This window comes from Hyperolius riggenbachi, chromosome 4 (genome assembly GCF_040937935.1).
Source record: "Hyperolius riggenbachi isolate aHypRig1 chromosome 4, aHypRig1.pri, whole genome shotgun sequence".
Taxonomy (NCBI): Eukaryota; Metazoa; Chordata; class Amphibia; order Anura; family Hyperoliidae; genus Hyperolius; species Hyperolius riggenbachi.
Genome location: NC_090649.1, coordinates 117,892,096 through 117,910,542, shown reverse-complemented (window position 1 = coordinate 117,910,542; position 18,447 = coordinate 117,892,096). Strand labels below are relative to the sequence as shown.

Sequence of the window (18,447 nt, the reverse complement as noted above, 5' to 3'; positions counted from 1 at the left end):
TATGTGGAATTATTATGTGGAATTCCTCTATAACAGTTTCAATATACAAAATCCTATTGGTCATTTTTTGCATTCTCTGATTTGACTCTGCATTCTCTGATTGGTCCAATGCTTCCGGGTTCTGTAATTGGGTTAAAATTACCAAATTTGCGGTAATGCATTATTTCCGCAGAAATCCGATTTCCGACTGGAAATGCAGAAATTTCAGTTCTGTGAAATCCAAATGGCATTCATATTAAACATCAATAAACACAGTGTATATGTGGTCCTGAAGTGGTTTAACCACCTTACAAGCTTACATATACACATCCAAATTATTTTTACTGGGAACAGAACAATAATCTTTGTTATTATTAATAATATAATTATACAGAAATGAAAGAGACATTTATATGGAAGTTTCTAGGCATGAAAGCATGAGAGTAATAATCCAGTGTCACATGACTTACCAGAGTTAATTCTGCCAACGTCAACAAACATTCTTAGTACCACAGACCCCAGGAGATACCCGAAAGCTGGCCCAAACACAGATATTGCGAACAAAATAGCTGTAGGAAGACAGGAGGAGAAATAGTTCAGATGGTGTAAATAAAACTTAATAAACAAAGAGAACGTTCAAGGTGGTAGCTTCGAATCATGTTGAACTCCAACAAAGCTTTCAACGGGGCCCCTAACATTCACATCATTATCTCCATCTCCCCTTGGTGACCCCCACAGCCTGGGGACCCACCTGCAAAGGGTCATATAATAATGGTGGCCATCATGAACCCCCTACCCATAAAAAATGGGGCCAACACAACCCCTGTTCCCTGATTTAGTCGACAGACCTCTGTATCAGAGGAACGGTAAGTAGAAACAGAGGAACAGGAAGTAGTTAACTCTGTGTGGCTCTCCGGTTACAAGGGCTGTTCCCCTGATAACTGGAAACTTTTCTAGATTTGGTTTTGCAGTTACTTACCAATATACAATGGAGAATTATTTGGTTCAGCAAAGTCATCAATGTAGGAGATGCCAAAAGGCTGAATAGGAACAGTTCCAATGCCAGCCAGTAGTTGTCCCACCACCATGATGGCCCACATACTGGTAGCTTCCATGGTCTTGGTCTGGGGTGTTAAGCGGCCTTGTGCTGTTGAGCATTGTGAAGTCCGGTTTTCTGCTGTGCACAACTCCTGGTAAGATCTATTTCCTGTTCAAGAGGAACACCGAATGAAACATAAGCAATTTCTGAATTGGCATGTTCTGTACACAAACAGTAATGATTATACATATTTTTTTTCAGTCCTTGTTTATCAGGAATAATAATCCCTGAAACCTAAAGGCAAATGCCAATAATTTGTTTACTGTAGTAAAACAAAAACAAAAACAAAAAACTGATCAAGCTCTCAACCCAATCAGGATGTTCTCAACCAAAAACAGATAAAGTCAATGGTACAGTAATATGCACATTTTTGGCACGTTTGTGGTGTGGCCCACATGCGCAGATTTACCTGTCTAGCAGTATAAACATGACTGATGGGTGCAACTTTTTGAAGGCAGTTTGCTGCCAATTTATCTGCTACATGTCATAAATTGTCAGTAATGCCACGGTCACGCGGTGCGTTGGAATTGCTATTTTACTGTATACAGATTGCATCCCACCAAGTGAAAAGCAGCCGGACTGTGGGCTATAACAACCCATTCCTATGCAATCATTTTCAGAGGGGAAATGTCAGCTAGCTGGGTTGGACTGAGTGTCTGCTGCAGTCAGGAGGTGTTCACATGATCACCCATCTCAGCAAGACCACTCTTGTCCTTATCTTTAGGGATATCTTTAGAATTCAGTGATAACATTCTGGTAAATGGAGACCTTCTAGCGTTTACAATTTAAAAAGCCCGGAACTATGGCTATACCTGGAATACCTTTATGTCTGCTTTTGATGAAGCAATGTAAGTCACAGTATGTTCTAACAAATGGTGGAGGCTATATCATAGTCAACCATCTACCAAAAAGGGACGTACCATTTTCAAGGGTAGTGTACTGATAATTTTCCGAAAGGAAATGTGGCACTGTCAGCAAGAATGTCCCCAGTGCTAGTAACAGGCCACCAATACCAATTATACGTGGCCTGTGTACACGGCTTCCAAAATAGCTGACGAAGATGATGAGTACAGCATTGCTGATCTGGAAGAGGCAAAGATGAAACAGGTCAGTAAGTGCAACACCTAATAATAGTGATTAGAGTCAGCGGCAAAGACAAACATGTTGATGGCAGATACAGGAATAAGGCATTGGATCATATGAGTACATATCAAAACAAATGTTCCATGTAGACTAGACATCTTTATTTTCTCCTTGTTTTTTCTTCTGTTGGAATTACATGCAGGGAATGTCTCATATGTTGTATTGCCACCAGAAATGTATCTAAAACTCATGAAGCCTCATAGAAAAACCTTTGATGGATCCTGCAAATGTTACAACCTCTTTCCTGTCAATCCTTGGTGACCACCACAGCCTAGGGATCCATTTATTTGCCAGAGGTCATATAACAAGTGTTGCCTTAACAATAACCGCCCCCCCCCCCCCTCATACCAAGAGTGGCTAGCCACAACAACTACTGATCTGGATGATGGACCCCTATATCAGAGGGAGGAAGGAATATGACAGTGATGGCTAACCTTGGCACTCCAGCTGTGACAACACTACAAACCCCATCATGCCTCTGCATTCCAGAGTTATGCTTAGAGCTGTCAGAGTATTGCAATGCCTCATGGGACTTGTAGTTCCACCACAGCTGGAGTGCCAAGGTTAGCCATCACTGGAATATGAGCTGGAGTCCTCCACAGCTCTGCGCCCCCCCTCCCCCCCCCACCACCATGGCTGCAAGACGTGCTCCCCATATAGTCATGCCCCTGGCGGCCATGGATACAAGTCCATAAATACCATACAGTACCAATTATTTGAAGAGAAGGCTACATTTCCTACAGCCTACAACCTGATTCAAGCTGTTTTTTTCTTGGTGTGAGTTAAAAATAAAAGCTGATGCCACATTTCCTCAACTTTTCATAGATGATCCATATTAAATTGCACAACATCAGAATTTTCCTACTTACCTCATGGATGCTGGAGAGTAGGCCAGAAGAGGAGCTTGAAAGGCCAAATCTCTTCTCGATTGTGGTCAAGCTGCTCTTGAAATATGCACTGTAGAGGAGCTGAGAGAGCTGCAGGAGTGCATGGCAAACTACGAACACCTGGGAACGGAAAGAAACGCCATCAATCACCTCTGCCATATTGTACCTGTATATGTTCATAATGTGGAAGTACTCAAAGGATATCCTTTCCAACACATTTATAGTGAGAGCAACTTAATACAGTCAAATAATTCACTCAGCTACTAATTCTATCCCTTCTAATACTAACCATTGCATCTACATTACATCCCGTCTTCTAGAAGGAACTGTGGCCTCTGTCCTGTAGGTCAGTGTTTCCAAAGCTGAATTTATGCTTTCTCCTCCGCTAGACCAAGTTTCTTGTGTCTTCTCTGCCATATCCAGCCCTCTTCTATAGGTAGCAAACATTCATTGCATTTGTGGAAGCCCCTCCCCCCTCTGCATTCCATATGAAGCCCATAATTCTATGTGTACAATTCATGTATAGCAGCCCCTCTCTTTCATGTATAGCTGCCTTCCATCAATAGCAGCTCCTCTGTACCTAATTATTTCATTTGCACCCCCCCTCTTCCATATTCAGCACCTCTTTTCTGCTATATTCATTCACCCCCTTAAACTACCTATGCCTATATATAGCTGTATTTTGGTATTTAACCACACCTACTCAGTGATGTTTAGCTTAGGCTGTCTAGTTACGCAGAACTCTCCTCCCAGAGCAGCCTGGGAGACCAGGTGTTGTTTCTATTGACTTTGGAATACACAGAAAACAAACATTCTGCAGCAAAGCACCTACTAGGAGTAAAAATGTTGGCACCTTTGAAAAATTTAAGAATGTAAAATCAGGGTGTGTGTGTGTGTGGGGGGGGGGGGTGTCAAGGGAGTAGGAAGGTATTGAGAAGATTTCACAATGGCCAAACACTGACTAAATAATTGCAGTACATTATTGCCTGGCTGTGTTTCCCTGTCATATGACCCGGACCAGTCTGCAAATTGAGGCAGAGTCAGCGGAAGACTGTTCTAACCCTCCCAACTTTAACCAAAATTACAAAATAACAAGTTTACTAAATTGTTGCTTCATACTTAAAAAAAGAGTCATGTGCTTTTTTTTTTCTATAGTATGTAAGTCAGTGCTATTATGAGGAAAACTTTGGTTACAGTAGTGTATAGGTAAAGTTACTGTACAGTATATATATAATATAGACAAATAAAACAGTAACTTTAATGCATAAAAGACAAGTTTAGTAACCTTCTCCACCTCAGTGGAATTCAAGATGTTGCTTAGAGTGATGAAATGTCTCCAGAACAACAAAAGGCATTGATTTGAAGCTATTCAGGATTAATAATAAATACTAAAGTGAAGACAACAAAGTATACACAGTGCTTCTATAGTGCTGGCTACATCACCCGGCCAAAAAGTGCTAATATGTATAAACATAAAGAGCACCTCTCTATCGCTAAAACTTTGAAATCAATTTTTACAACAACAATAACAACAAAACATTTGTAAAGCCCTTTTCTCCCGTAGGACCCAAAGCGCATAAGCCTGTCTCAGATTAGTACATAGCGATGTGTACAGGGGAAAAGTTATGTGATCATAAATTGAAGACTAAACAGGTGGTTTTTCGGCTTTGATTTAAATGTGTCCAGGGTTGGAGCTGTCTTGATTAAGTTTGTGTGAGAAAACGCGGAAAAGCCGCCGCGTGTATTGATAGCAAGGCGGCTGGCTCCGCGTCCAGCGCGGCGGTTTGTACGCAGCAGCATGTGTCTGATAATATGATAGATCGCGGAAAAACCGCCGCATGTACTGGCAGCAAGGCGGTTGTTTCCGCGTCCAACGCGGCGGTTTGCACGCAGCAGCGTGCGTCTGGTGTGGCTGGGTCTGTTAGTGCACCTGGATGGAGAACTACGCGCGCGAGCCAGAAGTCAGGACCTTTATGCCAGCAGGAGATGTATCAGCTGATCAGGACGATCAGCTGATTCCTGCTGGACTCCTGATTGGCTGAGTGGCTCGGGCGGGGCGGTAGAGTCCTGCAACTATATATATATAGCTTGCTTGCCAGTTGCTGGTTGTCTGCCATTGCGAACACTTACGTGGAAGCATTCAGACCATAGTCAGATCCTACAGTGTGTTAGAACCAGGAGGACCTGGGAATTCACACTGAGCCAGATTACTTCTGTGTTATCATTTGTGTTATATTCCAGACTAGTTCCAGGGCGCTGAGACCACGGACCTCGCACCCAAGACTAGGGAACTGTATTATCATTTGTGTTATATTCCAGACTAGTTCCAGGGTGCTGAGACCACGGACCTCGCACCCAAGACTAGGGAACTGTATTATCATTTGTGTTATACTCCAGACTAGTTCCAGGGTGCTGAGACCACGGACCTCGCACCCAAGACTAGGGAATTGTATTATCATTTGTGTTATACTCCAGACTAGTTCCAGGGTGCTGAGATCACGGACCTCGCGCCCAAGACTAGGGAACTGTGTTATCATTTGTGTTATACTCCAGACTAGTTCCAGGGTGCTGAGACCACGGACCTCGCACCCAAGACTAGGGAACTGTGTTATTATTTGTGTTATTCTCCAGACCTGCTTGTGACGCCCATCTTCCAGGGGTCACTAGTCACCGGGTCTTCTTGCTATTCAGCCTGAGACTCCGCCCCTTGGAGGTCGCAGGCTGCTGCACTTCCAAAGGGAAGTATTTCTCATACTGTCAAGGACCACCTGCTCCTCGGGTGGTCCTCACTCAAAGTTATTACTGTTGCACCAAACACTCACACTATGTAGGTGTCCAGAGGTTAGTAATATATCTGTATTATCGGTGATTCTGCAGATCATCAATAATCGGGTATATATATGTATTCTTGGTGATACTGCAGATCGCCAATAATCAGATTCTCTCTGCGTGCTGACACCAATCGTTACAGTTTGTCAATGCATACCACGGGCTAGGGGCTGCATGACAGAAAGCTTTGGTTTCAAAGGTTTTTTAGTTTTTAGAACATAGATAAAGAGCTCAAGACAAAGGGCTCATTAAGCCAGTATACAACGGTACTATCATTCTCACAAAAACAACTATATGAGGCAGTTTATGGGAAAAGTTAATGTATAATCTGATAGAAGTTTATAATGACACATGTGCTTGCAAACCAGGACAAATATGCAGTATAATGTAAAGAAGTTAAAGGGCATGTACAAAATGCAGGACACATAAGAGATATAAAGAAACACAGCCCAGGATGCAGACACACAGACCCACAAAATGTACACTAATATTGTAGGCAGAGAAAATGATGTGCAGTAGAGTTGTATGCAGCAATAGTGATGATGATCAGAATGGTACATTTCACTTATGCATCATTTTTGTTATTTTAATTACCGTAATAGCAAAATCACAATTGTGAAAATTTACGCAACATTGTGTGTAATTCCTACCAATGTTAGCGTAATTATGATTGATTACAATACATTTTTGGGTAATTATGAGAAATTACGAGTAAACACAATATTACGCACAAAATTACGCGTTAAGGCGAAATTACGAAGCAACATTACGAATTACAAAAAATGTAATGACAAGTTTGCCAAAAACTACGATTTTGCATCACAACTGCAAACTACCATGCAAAATTACGCATATGCAAAATTTCAGCTCATCACTAGAAAGCACAGATGAGCAAGTAGACATGCCCTCATAAGAAGCAGAAAAAAGGGGTCGTCAAGTACGTCAACATAGAAGCAAAACAATATCAGATCATGTGATATGGGCATAGATGTGCTCAGCTATATTAGAAGCTGCTGAAGATTGCTAAGTGTATGCTTACTTTAAGAGACAACACTTGGCTATTGTATACTGTATAGTCAGGTGTCGGCTATTGACTACTGTTGCTGCTACACAGAGTAGCTTCTTGGTTTGGGCACCAGCTCTTGGCTATTATAAAGGAAGGCACCAGTGATCAGCTACTGCTTAGCTAGTGCTTGACTCTTGTATAGCCGATTGCAGGCTAATGGTTCTACGTGGCATGGGGTTCTTGGTTTGTAAACCAGCGCATGGCTATTGTATAGTTTCTAAGCTGTGCCGGGTGTTTGCTTTGTGCACCAGATTTTGGCTTTTACTAAGTCCAGTGCTGCCTTTTGGTGAAAACCATGGAAGGTGAGTAACAGTACATGGAAGGTGATAACAGTACATTACCAATATTATTACTATCAGCATTAGCCAGTGCCTAAAGCAACAGATGCCAGGTCAGTACCTACTCAAGAAATAGTCCCTCACTGGACTGCCTATCTTGCTGACAAATGCTTCCTCTGCTGGAAGTGACACAACAGCTGCACATTCCCAGCACACTCATGCATGCCTGACTGGCCAATCACAGCAGAAGCTCCTCTGCATTTCAAATCATTGCTGTCAATATTATTCAAAACGTACTGCCAGAACTCCTAGCTCCAAAATACAAATGTCTCTAGTGTGTACTTGCAACCTTCTGTCGTCTGTTCATATGTATTTTATATTTACCTGATTAAAAAGAATACAAAACAGTATTTTGAAATGAATTATTATTGAGTCCATCACACACACACGCATATATTTTTTAATAACCTACTTAATAAAAGTCTTGGAATTTGCATCCATGGGCTGCGTCTGTGCCAACCGCCAGCATGTTGCCATTCGCGGGCATCTGCACATACTGGTGGATATACATACGTATACAGTATTTATATATGTATATATTTATACATATTATAAATATGTAATATATATACATATTTATATATGTATATATATATATATATATATACATATATAAACACTGTATACGTATGTATATCATGAATTATCTTTATAGTAACCTGTTTTTGCTGATTTACTGCAATGTGATCCAATATCTAGTGGTTAAAAGGCAGGTCAAAAGTTAATTCGGGCACTAGGTATATATTAATCATTTACAACAAATTAATAGTGTAAAAAGCCATTTCTGAGCTATTTGGTTCCCCAGGGAAGACAACATGAATCACCTTCCCCATATGCACTATACATACATACTCTATGGAAAGGGGAAAGGATGTATGGAATGCCTTCACTGTGGAAACTGCAATAGCATCAGCCAAGGATTATACTACAGAATACACTGGGATACATCATAGTGATAGTGGACAGATGGAACACACAGTACACACTGTACTCTCTATTCTGTCTGAAACTGTTTCAATAATACAGAAGGTGCAATGTTTTACCCCGCACACTACAAAGGGATCCAGGATTTTGCCTTGATTGGCCTGTGCCCAAAAACAGCCTTGACTAAACTTCACCCCTTGCCAGCCTACCATGTAGATGTGTACGTACTGAAGAACTGGGTGTTGATTTTTTTTGGGTGAAAGGAATAGCAGGGAGTGAGAAAACTAACTTGTGGATTGTTATTACTGCTTAAAGAGAAACTTTAGCAAAAAGAGGAAAAAATAAATCAATAGATTGCAAAGTGAGAAGTTAAAAAAATCAATAAAAAAATCAAAGAGAGATCAAGAAATGCTTGATATTCGACATGTAATTTGTTCATGTTTAGCCTGCACATCATCATCTTTGCTACTGGCAGACAAGAAAAAAAAAGACAGCACCAACTGCCATTATCTATACCGTAATCACACTCCCTAACAATGCAATAGGCTAAAAGGTTGTTTTTTTTATAGATATACATAAGCACAGAGGGAGATACTGGTTGCTTGGCAATCGGAAAAGCAGTTATTTCCCACAATGCAACAAGCCTCACAGACAGAAAACAGGACCATAGTCATGACATCACACTGTGGGAGGGGTTTCACCACAATACAAGCCATACAGAGCCCCCTGATGATCTATGTGAGAAAAGGCAAAGATTTCTCATGGGAAAGGGGTTTCAGCTACTGATTGGGATGAAGCTCAATCTTGGGTTACAATTCCTCTTCAATGCACATAACAAACCGTCACTGCCCTTTGCAGGCTTATAAAGTCAGAGTGTGGTACGGTATATAAGATGGACAGTAAATTTCTCAATCATTCTAGTGTAAGAGGAAATGAGTCAGGAAAACCTCGGGAAGTTCAGCCTGTGGCTATTGATGGATTCACAATCAAACAGCTATCGCTAAAGGAAACCTGATTTCAAAGGAATATGGAGGGTGCCGTTGCTGGCTTCCTTGCCTGACTGTAGTGCAGTGCTTGCAGCCTCTAATACTTCCTGAATGTCTGACCCAGAATTCTCATGCAGATCAGCTGTGCTCACTCCACCAGCTGCATGCCTGTTACTGTGGCGACTTAGAAACTACTGAATGACAGATAGGAAACTGCCAACCGCCCTCTTGATCAATTTTCAATCAGTGATTGGAAAAGGCAATTATTTTGCAGTTTGAGCATCCACAGGAGGGTATGGAGGAGCAGGTGGGGTGAATTGACACTTTCTTGACACTTTCTCTTCTGGCTGTTTGATTTATGTAGATTAACTGACCAATTTTATCAAAACCACTTTATATTTTATTCATCAAGATGCTTGGGGGATTTTGCAGATTACCATAACTGTATGAATGAAATTGCTTACACTTAACATTGCATCCTATGCTAATTTAGAATTTATTTATTTGATTATTTTTAATCCTCCCTTTTATGTGAATTTTTGTGTGAACTTTGGACCATATATATTATTTGCATCTATAGTTGAATGTTAGAAGGTAGCTATGAGCCTTGAATTTATATTGAATTTATATTTGTATTCTAGGCACTTGTATTGACCCGAGGAACTGGGAAGTTGCCTAATGCCTACAACACATCGCCTATAGTGATTCAATAAATAATTTCCTTCTAATACGGTTGTATCGTACCGTAGGTAAGCCATTCTTACTATTTTATACTGTTTTCGTTTTTTCCCTTTTTTGAAGGGGGAGGGAGGCAAATTCTCCCTCACTCTGTTCAGTATTCTTCACACTACTCATCATTTTTATTTGGGGAGTAAAAAAACATATTTGCAGGTAGGGACGTTGCTTCGAACCAAGCTAATCCGGTGCACGTTTCTCTGTCTGTCTCTGAGGTCGGCCTGAATGCTGGAGGAGGCAGACAATTGACGCACAGTTGGCAGATGTTTGGGGCACAGGCCCCGAACCTTTTTGCCTAACGTTGCCACTGTTCACAGGGGTACTACATACCCGAGTAGAGACGAGAGTTCGTCACAATTTCTGTATTTTTTTTCTTTCTTCTAGAAGGCACACCTCTGCCTCCAAGTTCCTCCCTACAGAGGTTGTTATTAATCCCCACTCTACAAAAGGGGATATTATGCATGCATGAAGTAGGGGCGTGAGGAAAAATGGGCGCTGGGTGGAGCTAAGTCTAAATAATAATACCATTGTGAATTGGGCACCAGTTGAAAACAAAAAAATATTTACAGTGGTGATGATATTATAATCATACTACAACTAAACGTAACCCTACTCTCACACAGAACCGTCCCCCTATCGACTCCTACCCCTAAAGCCCCCTTTCCTGTCACCTAACCCTAAAACCCCCCTTTCTGAAGGCTAACCCTAACATTTCAGTATCTATAACTTTCTAATTAAATATAAAAACCATCATTTTCAAAAAAAGAAAAACTGTTTAATACAAAAGACCAAAAATTTCAAGAACTATAATTTTCTACTTTTCAAAACAAGAAAAATTTCAAAGACCATAACATTCTAATTTTCTCAAAACATAAAAAAAACTTAAAAAGCTATAATATTCTAATTTTCCAAATGAATAATATTTATCGGGTGCCCACATTTCTGCTTTCGGCGCCCAATAGCTGATATTTGCATTAATGCTTATGGCGGCCCCAAATCGTCCATTAGCCACGGGCGCCCAAATTTCCTGCTCCGATATTAGTGCAGCCTCTACCTATATTAGAAAAAACTTTCCATTTAGAAAACAGGGAAACGGGCAGTAACAGTCTTTGTGCACCAGAGTTACGCTATTACTAAGTCCAGTGCTCTGCCTTCATAAATCATCCTGATGGTGAGTATTTCATTAACAATCCCTTTACCTTTCACAGAGCAGAACAGTGGGGAAATAATAACAATGGAAAAATCTATAAAAACAGAACTCTATGAAGATGTAAAGGATTATGCTCACTGCAAACGTTTTTAAATTCCTCCAACATTCTCTGCAGCCATCAGTCCAACTATTCTATGCTATTTGAATCAATCAGTCAATCAATCAATGAGCTAGAGAGAAAGAAAAAATAATTATCTGTAAAGATACTAGAGCAGCTGTGTTCTAACTGGGAGACCCGCACAATAAATGTGCTGGTGATATCAGTACGCAAAATCAAAGCAGGTAAAAAGGGCGCCAGAGGCACCCTGTTAAAAATGGCGCCGCTTTAAAAGCCAGTTAGTGGCTATAAATAGTAAGATGGGCGTCCAGAGGTGTCTGAGGTATATAGCCTGTATTTACCATTTATAGCCACTTATAGGCACTATTTACCATGTATAGCCACTAATTACTGTTTATAGACGCTAATCCTGGCTTTTAACATTGCCGCCTAAAAATATTGGGGTTAGGGTCTTTATTGGAGACGGGGTCTTTATTGTCAGGAGTGTGGGTGTGTGTGGGAGTTCTTAGGGCTTAAGGTTAGGCTCAGGGGGTGTTAATAGGTAACGGGGCGGGGCGGGGGGGTTAGGATTAGGCACCACCAAGGGAAGGTTAAGGGTTAGGCACCACCTGGGGGTTTTAGGATTAGGCATTGGTGGAGGGAGGGTTCTGTATGAGAGTAGAGTTAGGTTGGGTCATATTAAAATGTCGGAATTGTACTAGCAGCTATTCCGGCGCCAGGTAAAGAAGAAACTTAAGGAATATAAAGCATGTGGTACAATGTTGCAATATTGATTGCTGAAGACTTGAGCTCGTGTGGACTGAGCTTATCTGCCTCACCTAGTCAGGGCTTCTCAGGTGTCTAGCGTCATTCCGCTGTGTAAACACCATTACTATCCCAAGCGCCACATTCATTTCTGTGTCAGCTTCTCAGAAGTATTTGGTTTGCTGGAATGCAGCTGCCTGTAATCCACATAATTGTAATCTAACTCTCCACACACTGACTTGGTTTCCCCGGTGATGAGTGTGGAGACACATGCGCCAAGATCTAGCTAGAATCATTAAACAAACACATACGAGGAAAATAATACCCTGCGGACAGAATGTTCAGTGTGGACACTAATATTTGTCTCCAGTCCTTTATTTGAATTAACTTTTAACCCTCTGCGGTTAAACTTGTTCTGGGCAGGGGGGATGTCAGGTCAATGCATACAAGCCCATCTTCACACACAGCTTTAAGAATACCATCCAAAAGTATAATAATCAGCATTCTCAAATGTTCCTTTTCTTGTGAGAAATGCTTCCAGAGGTGTAGCCAGGTGGAGGTAAGGGGGGACATACATCCCAGGTACAAAAATGTGGTTGTCCGTTCTTCCCATTTATTCCTGTTTCTATAGACAGGAGGAGGGGGCACCGTGGTGGTCAGGCAGGGGGAGCGCACAGCTGGAGCTGGTAAATTAACATCATAAAGGGTACTGTCATCATGATACAGGGCATCTAGAAAAAGGAAAGATATGTGGTGCGAGAATCAGAGAGCTGAGTTCATGTAACAGTTCCAGCTGCGCACTCCGCAAGCACTTCCCCCCACCGCTATCTGGTTACCTTAATGGGGGCTCTCTAGGTGGGGGTGGCCTTTATGGCTACCTAAACATGGGCTCCCTGGTTGCCTACAGAGTGGGCTTCTGGCTACCTACAGTGTGGGTTCCCTGGCTATCTATATGGTGGGCTCCATGACCACGCCCACTTGCTGATACCTAACCACGCCCATTCTCCCAGGGGGCACAAACACTACAAGCACTATCTTTGTCCCCAGGCGCTAAAAACCCTAGTTACATCTTTTAATACTTCTGCAGCTAAATGTCCCTTCCGGATATTCTGATCACATAACGATCAGCACCAAATTATAGGTAGGCTCTTTGGGTGCAGTTGCTGTGTTGTAATGACATCATTCCTACTGTTCAGGCTTTAAGGGGGAAGGCACAAACTGAACCTACGCAGGGACGGATCTAGACCAAGTTGCGCCTGGGGCAAGGTCAGGTTTTGGCGCCTAAACTGCCATTCCCCATCCAAATTTTGCCGCCTTTTTAAGAATTACACAAACTGCGCCTGGGGCAAGAGACCCGCTTGCCCCCCCCTAGATCCGTCCCTGAACCTACGTGAGCAGTGCATAAGTGCATCCATCAAAACAGCACCGTCTCTGCATTGCCTGGTGTCCCTGCGATTTGTACATTGATCGGAGTTACTGAAATCAGCTCAGCAGCGCTATAATGTGCCCAGGCTTTAACCTGTATTACATTGTAACCGCGCAAAGGAGGAAGGATAGTTCCCAGGCTTCTGGCATGCACAATGTGGACATACCGCGATAACAGGAAGCCACAAGATTCGTGCTGCAGAGGGTAAGGACACAAAGCGCAGGGAGGGCGCAGGAAGTGGAGTTTAGCTGACCTGACTCATAAGTTATTGATAAGAATTCTATTCATAGAGTTACTAAGTACATCTGTAACTTTCATAAGGAACACCCTGAATTTTATCACTAAAGATGTAAGGCTTCCTGTCTTGTACCAACATAGCTTTAAGGTACACTTAAGTCAAACAAAAAAATGAGTTTTACTCACCTAGGGCTTCCAATAGCCCCCTGCAGCTGTCCAGTACTTTCGCCGTCTCCCTCCGATCCTCCTGGCCCCGCCGGCAGCCACTTCCTGTTTCGGTGACAGGAGCTGACAGGCTGGGGACGCGAGTGATTCTTCGCGTTCCCAGACACATTAGCACGCTCTATGCTGCTATATGGCATATGATATATGCTATAGCAGTATAGATGGTGCTATTGTGGCCAGGAACGCGAAGAATCACTCACGTCCCCAGCCTGTCAGCTCCTGTCACCGAAACAGGAAGTGGCTGCCGGCGGGGCCAGGAGGATCGGAGGGAGACGGCGAGGGCACCGGACAGCTGCAGGGGGCTATTGGAAGCCCCAGGTGAGTAAAACTCATTTTTTTTTGTTTGACTTAAGTGTCCCTTTAAAGAGGAGCTGTTAGGTATAAGGTCTCAGAGAAAATAAACACATATATCAGTAGCTAAAGATTGGCTGTACTTACATTACATATGCATTTCACTGTCCACGTTTGGATTTCACAGAATATTTATATAGTATATGCAGAGAATGATGCTCCTGACAGCCCATGGCAGGTTCCATGTTTGTGAAGCCAAATGTGTCGTCATGTCCTGCCTGCTTCTGATCACAGAACAGCTCGTACAGAATAACACAGTGTGCAGTGAATATTAATGAGCCATGTGGCTAGGAACAATAGCTGACTCCTGCAGTGTACTCTGCCCCGGAGATTTATCTGTGCTGTGGCTGGACTGAGTTAGAAGCTGCTGAAACTTGATCCCGTCTTCTCCTTAGCAGCCGAGGGGAGGGCCCCAGAATGCTTTGCAGTATGGAATGCGGCTTGCGTCCTCCTTAGGAGCTTAGCTTTGCTGATAAGAACACATTAAATGTAAGAGAGATTTTTATCTTTAGTAATGTCTTTTTGGCTTCTGTCTAAACTGTTTAACACAGGAGAATAGAGGTTTAAATTAGCTTCTGCAGCCTGACAGTTACTCTTTAAAGAGGAACTCTGGGAAAAAGAGATCTTGACTTGAAGTTCACTGTCACATTCTCCATTTCCAGTAGCAGTTGTAAAGAGGTTTTACATATAGTAATAGTTATTCAGGATACCCAATTGTATGCTAATTATTCTAGTTTCAGCATCAAAACACTTCCCATATCTACAGTATGTACTACAGGTATATATTGGTACATAACCCTGCCCTCCCACTAATGTTTAGCTCAGGCTATTTAGTGATGCAGCCTTCTGCCCCAGAGCACTCTGGGAGACAAGGTGTTGTTTCTGCTCACTTCAGGACATACAACAAATATTTCATAGTGACACTTCTTGCCAGCAATAAAAACACCACCACCAGTGATACATTTAAGAATATAAATCAGGGTGAGGAAAAAGTAACCCAAATCATTTGTGAATGAATACTGTAAAAAATAAGCACTTTTAATCATTATGTAACATTCAGTAAAGCTCCTCTTTAATGTTAAAAAATAAAAAAGCAGAAACTCCATTTAGTGGCTTAGAAACAGCAGTCACATGATTTTGATGATGGCCTGAAGGTCCATATACCTCAGATGTTGTTTTCCCAAATCCCATACCAATATTCTGTATGTTTCTCCACTATGGACATGTAGCTTCTATACCTGCCTAATTTGTGCATCGTGTCCTGGGACACACAACAGCATCCTTCCTGCTGTGTGCTCTGCCTGAAGTAGTAAAGCCACACCCCCTCCTGCCAGTTACTGTCTGGAAACTGCCCATGACACTGACCTTAAAGCACCTGGTGGTAAATATAGAACAGCCGGAGTGCCCAGCTCCAAGTGTCCTTGGCAGTATCCTGTCTGTGGGAAGAGCACAGTCCTTTCTGGAATGGGTGATGTCTTCTCACCCACATATCCTGTTTCTGTCCTGACTTCACCCTGCAGACACTGTTACTAGATAACAGAACACTTATACTGCTCTGTTTGGGCTCCAAGAGGCATTTTTCAGGAGGAGAAGCAGAAGCTGGATTTTCTGACGTGTGTTTTATAAGGATCTCTTGGCTTATCAATGCTCTGTTTTATCACAGGTGCTGCCCTGAGCCTTCATTCATTGCTGACCATTGTTAACAAAGGTACCTTTTAGCATTGCTATTTATGCGAGGCTGTGTGTAGCAGGCACTCTGTGCACATGGCTGGTATCCCAGCTGTCACACTTGGCACGGCTGCTGCTGTTTAGCATCTGGAGATGATGGAAGTCCCCAGTGATGCTGCTTTCACAGTTACTATGTTAAGATTTCGTAAACATATGATGTACTAGAACTAACTTCTTCCAAATGTCATTATTCTCAAAGCCACAAGAGTAAAATTAATACAATGTTTTGACACAATAATGTTCCATAATTCCCCTTTTTTCTCATCCCCCAAGGACCAGGCCATTTTTCACTAATTAGGCCACTGCAGCTTTAGGTCCTCGCTGCAGGGTTGTACATGTCAGCACACAAGTTATTCCCCCCACCTTTTCTGCCCACCAACAGAGCTCTTTCGCGCTCCCCCCTAAACAAACAGCTGCTCCAATTGTCCCTCTCTGGACCCTGTCAGGTCCAGTGACTTTGTAGGATGCGATCCCCACATTTTGACAGGCAGCCTATTGGGCATAAGTGCAGGGATCTCCGTCATACAAAGTGAAACAACCTCAAGTCAGCTAGCTAATTGTACAAGCTGTTAGTCAGTATTTCTCCTGTCTGGCTCTCGGGGAAATTGCTAATGTTGCTGAAACCCAAGAGAAGCTGAAAACGTGTCTGACACTTCCCCTGCCAGGCAGATCGACTATGTACACATCACCATGGCAACAGGGACATGAGCCCTCTGCTGTGCATGCGCGCTGTCCTAGTTTGAAACATATTGTATGGCTGTCACAGAAATACATTTTAAAATATGTGGCGCTTATGGCTTTCTCGGCCAAAAAGGTTCCTGACCCCTGCTCTAGATTGTAAGCTTGCAAGGGCAAGATCCTCTGCTTAAGCAGGCCATACACTGGCTCGATTCACGGCCGTTTCGACAGCAGATCCGATCCTGGGATCGGATCTGCTGCCAATCGCTTGCGCTAAACGCACCCGCCGATCCGATTCCCTCCCGAAATCGGATCGGTCCGTCGATCGCGCCGTGCGGGAAATTACCCTCGATCGCCCGCCGGTAGGAGCGCGTCGCTTGCGGCGTACGATTCGGGCCCGATCCGAGCATGTATACATTACCTGAAGCTGGCTCCGGGGTCCTCTTCTCCTCGCTGCACCGCATTTCCGCATGTCCCAGTGTACGCTTATACTTCCTGTGTCACTCCGGTGACCAGGAAGTTGAAATAGAGGGCGCTCTATTTGAACTTCCTGGTCACGGAGTAACACAGGAAGCGCCGGGATGGAGCAAGAACAGCGGTGCGGTGCAGTGCAGAGAAGACGCCCGGGAGCCAGCCTCAGGTAATGTATACGGGGGGGGGGGACAGGCGGCAGGAGCAGCTGAACAGATTGTGATCGGTTTCAGGCTGAAATCGATTCACAATCTGTTTGCAGTAAAGGCAGCCATACGATCCCTATCTGATCAGATTCGATCAGATAGGGATCTGTCAGCTGGTCGATCTAATGGCACATCGACCAGTGTATGGCCACCTTTAGTGTTTCTTATTCTGCTATAAGGAACAAACACTACAACCAACATGGTGGGGCTTGAAGAACAGAGGTGGAAGTGAAGGAAAATATTGTCCTTATACTGTCTGTCTTATCATAGAACAAGGTGTGCTGTGGATTTCATTTTCTTTTTCCTTGGGCCTGGCTTGTTTTATGTTTAATGTTCTTTTTAATGTGAAAAATTAATGTATTGTTAAAATAATTACTAGAATAATAAGCTATTATTATACCATGGAGTCAACGTTGATGAAATAGCACTGCATTATGCAATAATTGTTCCCACTAAACCCAGGCCTAGCCACGGGACTCTGCTGCACATTCAGCTATGAACCTTTTACGTCTTATGAGTCATTTCCGATGATGGATTTGGCTGGAGGCGGAACGTTCACTCTTAAGAAGAATAAAGTAACACGGGATCCTGCTGGCAACATCGCAGATTGGGGGGAATCTGACTTAAAGAAAACCTGAACTGAAAATTAAAAGTCAAAATAAACATACATAAGTCATACTTACCTCCCGTGTAGTCTATTCCTCAATCTGTCTCCTCTCCGGTATCCTGTTTGTCCACTGTGATCTAGGGAATTTTCCGTCCTCCATTTTGAAAATGACCATTACCCATAACAGCTTCCTGGCCAGCAAACTGTTAAACTGTAACATCGCCCACTTGAGCCATAGGGAAACATGGCCTTTACTTGGCACATCAGTTGTCCTCTCAGCTATAACTGACAGCAACTGATAAATAACTGACAGCAACTGATATATTTTAGTTCTGACAAAATATTGTCAGAACTGGAAGGGATCACTGTAAGAAGAAAATGGTGAGCTTCTGAGAGGAACTGATGGCAAGGTAACTATGCAATGTTCATTTGAAGTTACCTCATGGGTATTTTAAATAATTTTACTCAGTACAGGTTCTCTTTAAAGGGAACCTGGGGCGAGAATGACATGGAGGCTAAT

At 42.7% G+C, this 18,447-nt stretch overlaps 1 protein-coding gene and 1 long non-coding RNA gene across 3 annotated transcripts in view; one reads left to right on the top strand and one right to left on the bottom strand.

Annotated features, from left to right (window-relative positions):
- The window catches only part of SLCO2A1 (solute carrier organic anion transporter family member 2A1), a 76,986-nt gene that overhangs the window by 39,467 nt on the left and 19,072 nt on the right, over positions 1-18,447 (bottom strand). For both annotated transcript variants that reach the window (XM_068280425.1, XM_068280426.1), the window contains exons 2-5: positions 3,091-3,228; positions 1,999-2,161; positions 959-1,186; positions 450-548 (exon numbers count right to left, since the gene is read on the bottom strand). In XM_068280425.1, coding sequence (XP_068136526.1) covers positions 450-548; positions 959-1,186; positions 1,999-2,161; positions 3,091-3,228 — 628 coding nt within the window. The remainder of the gene's footprint in view (positions 1-449; positions 549-958; positions 1,187-1,998; positions 2,162-3,090; positions 3,229-18,447) is intronic.
- On the top strand, positions 9,915-17,998 carry LOC137570475 (uncharacterized). The gene is made up of 2 exons (XR_011031063.1): positions 9,915-10,000; positions 17,783-17,998. It is a non-coding gene; the product is annotated as an uncharacterized lncRNA (long non-coding RNA).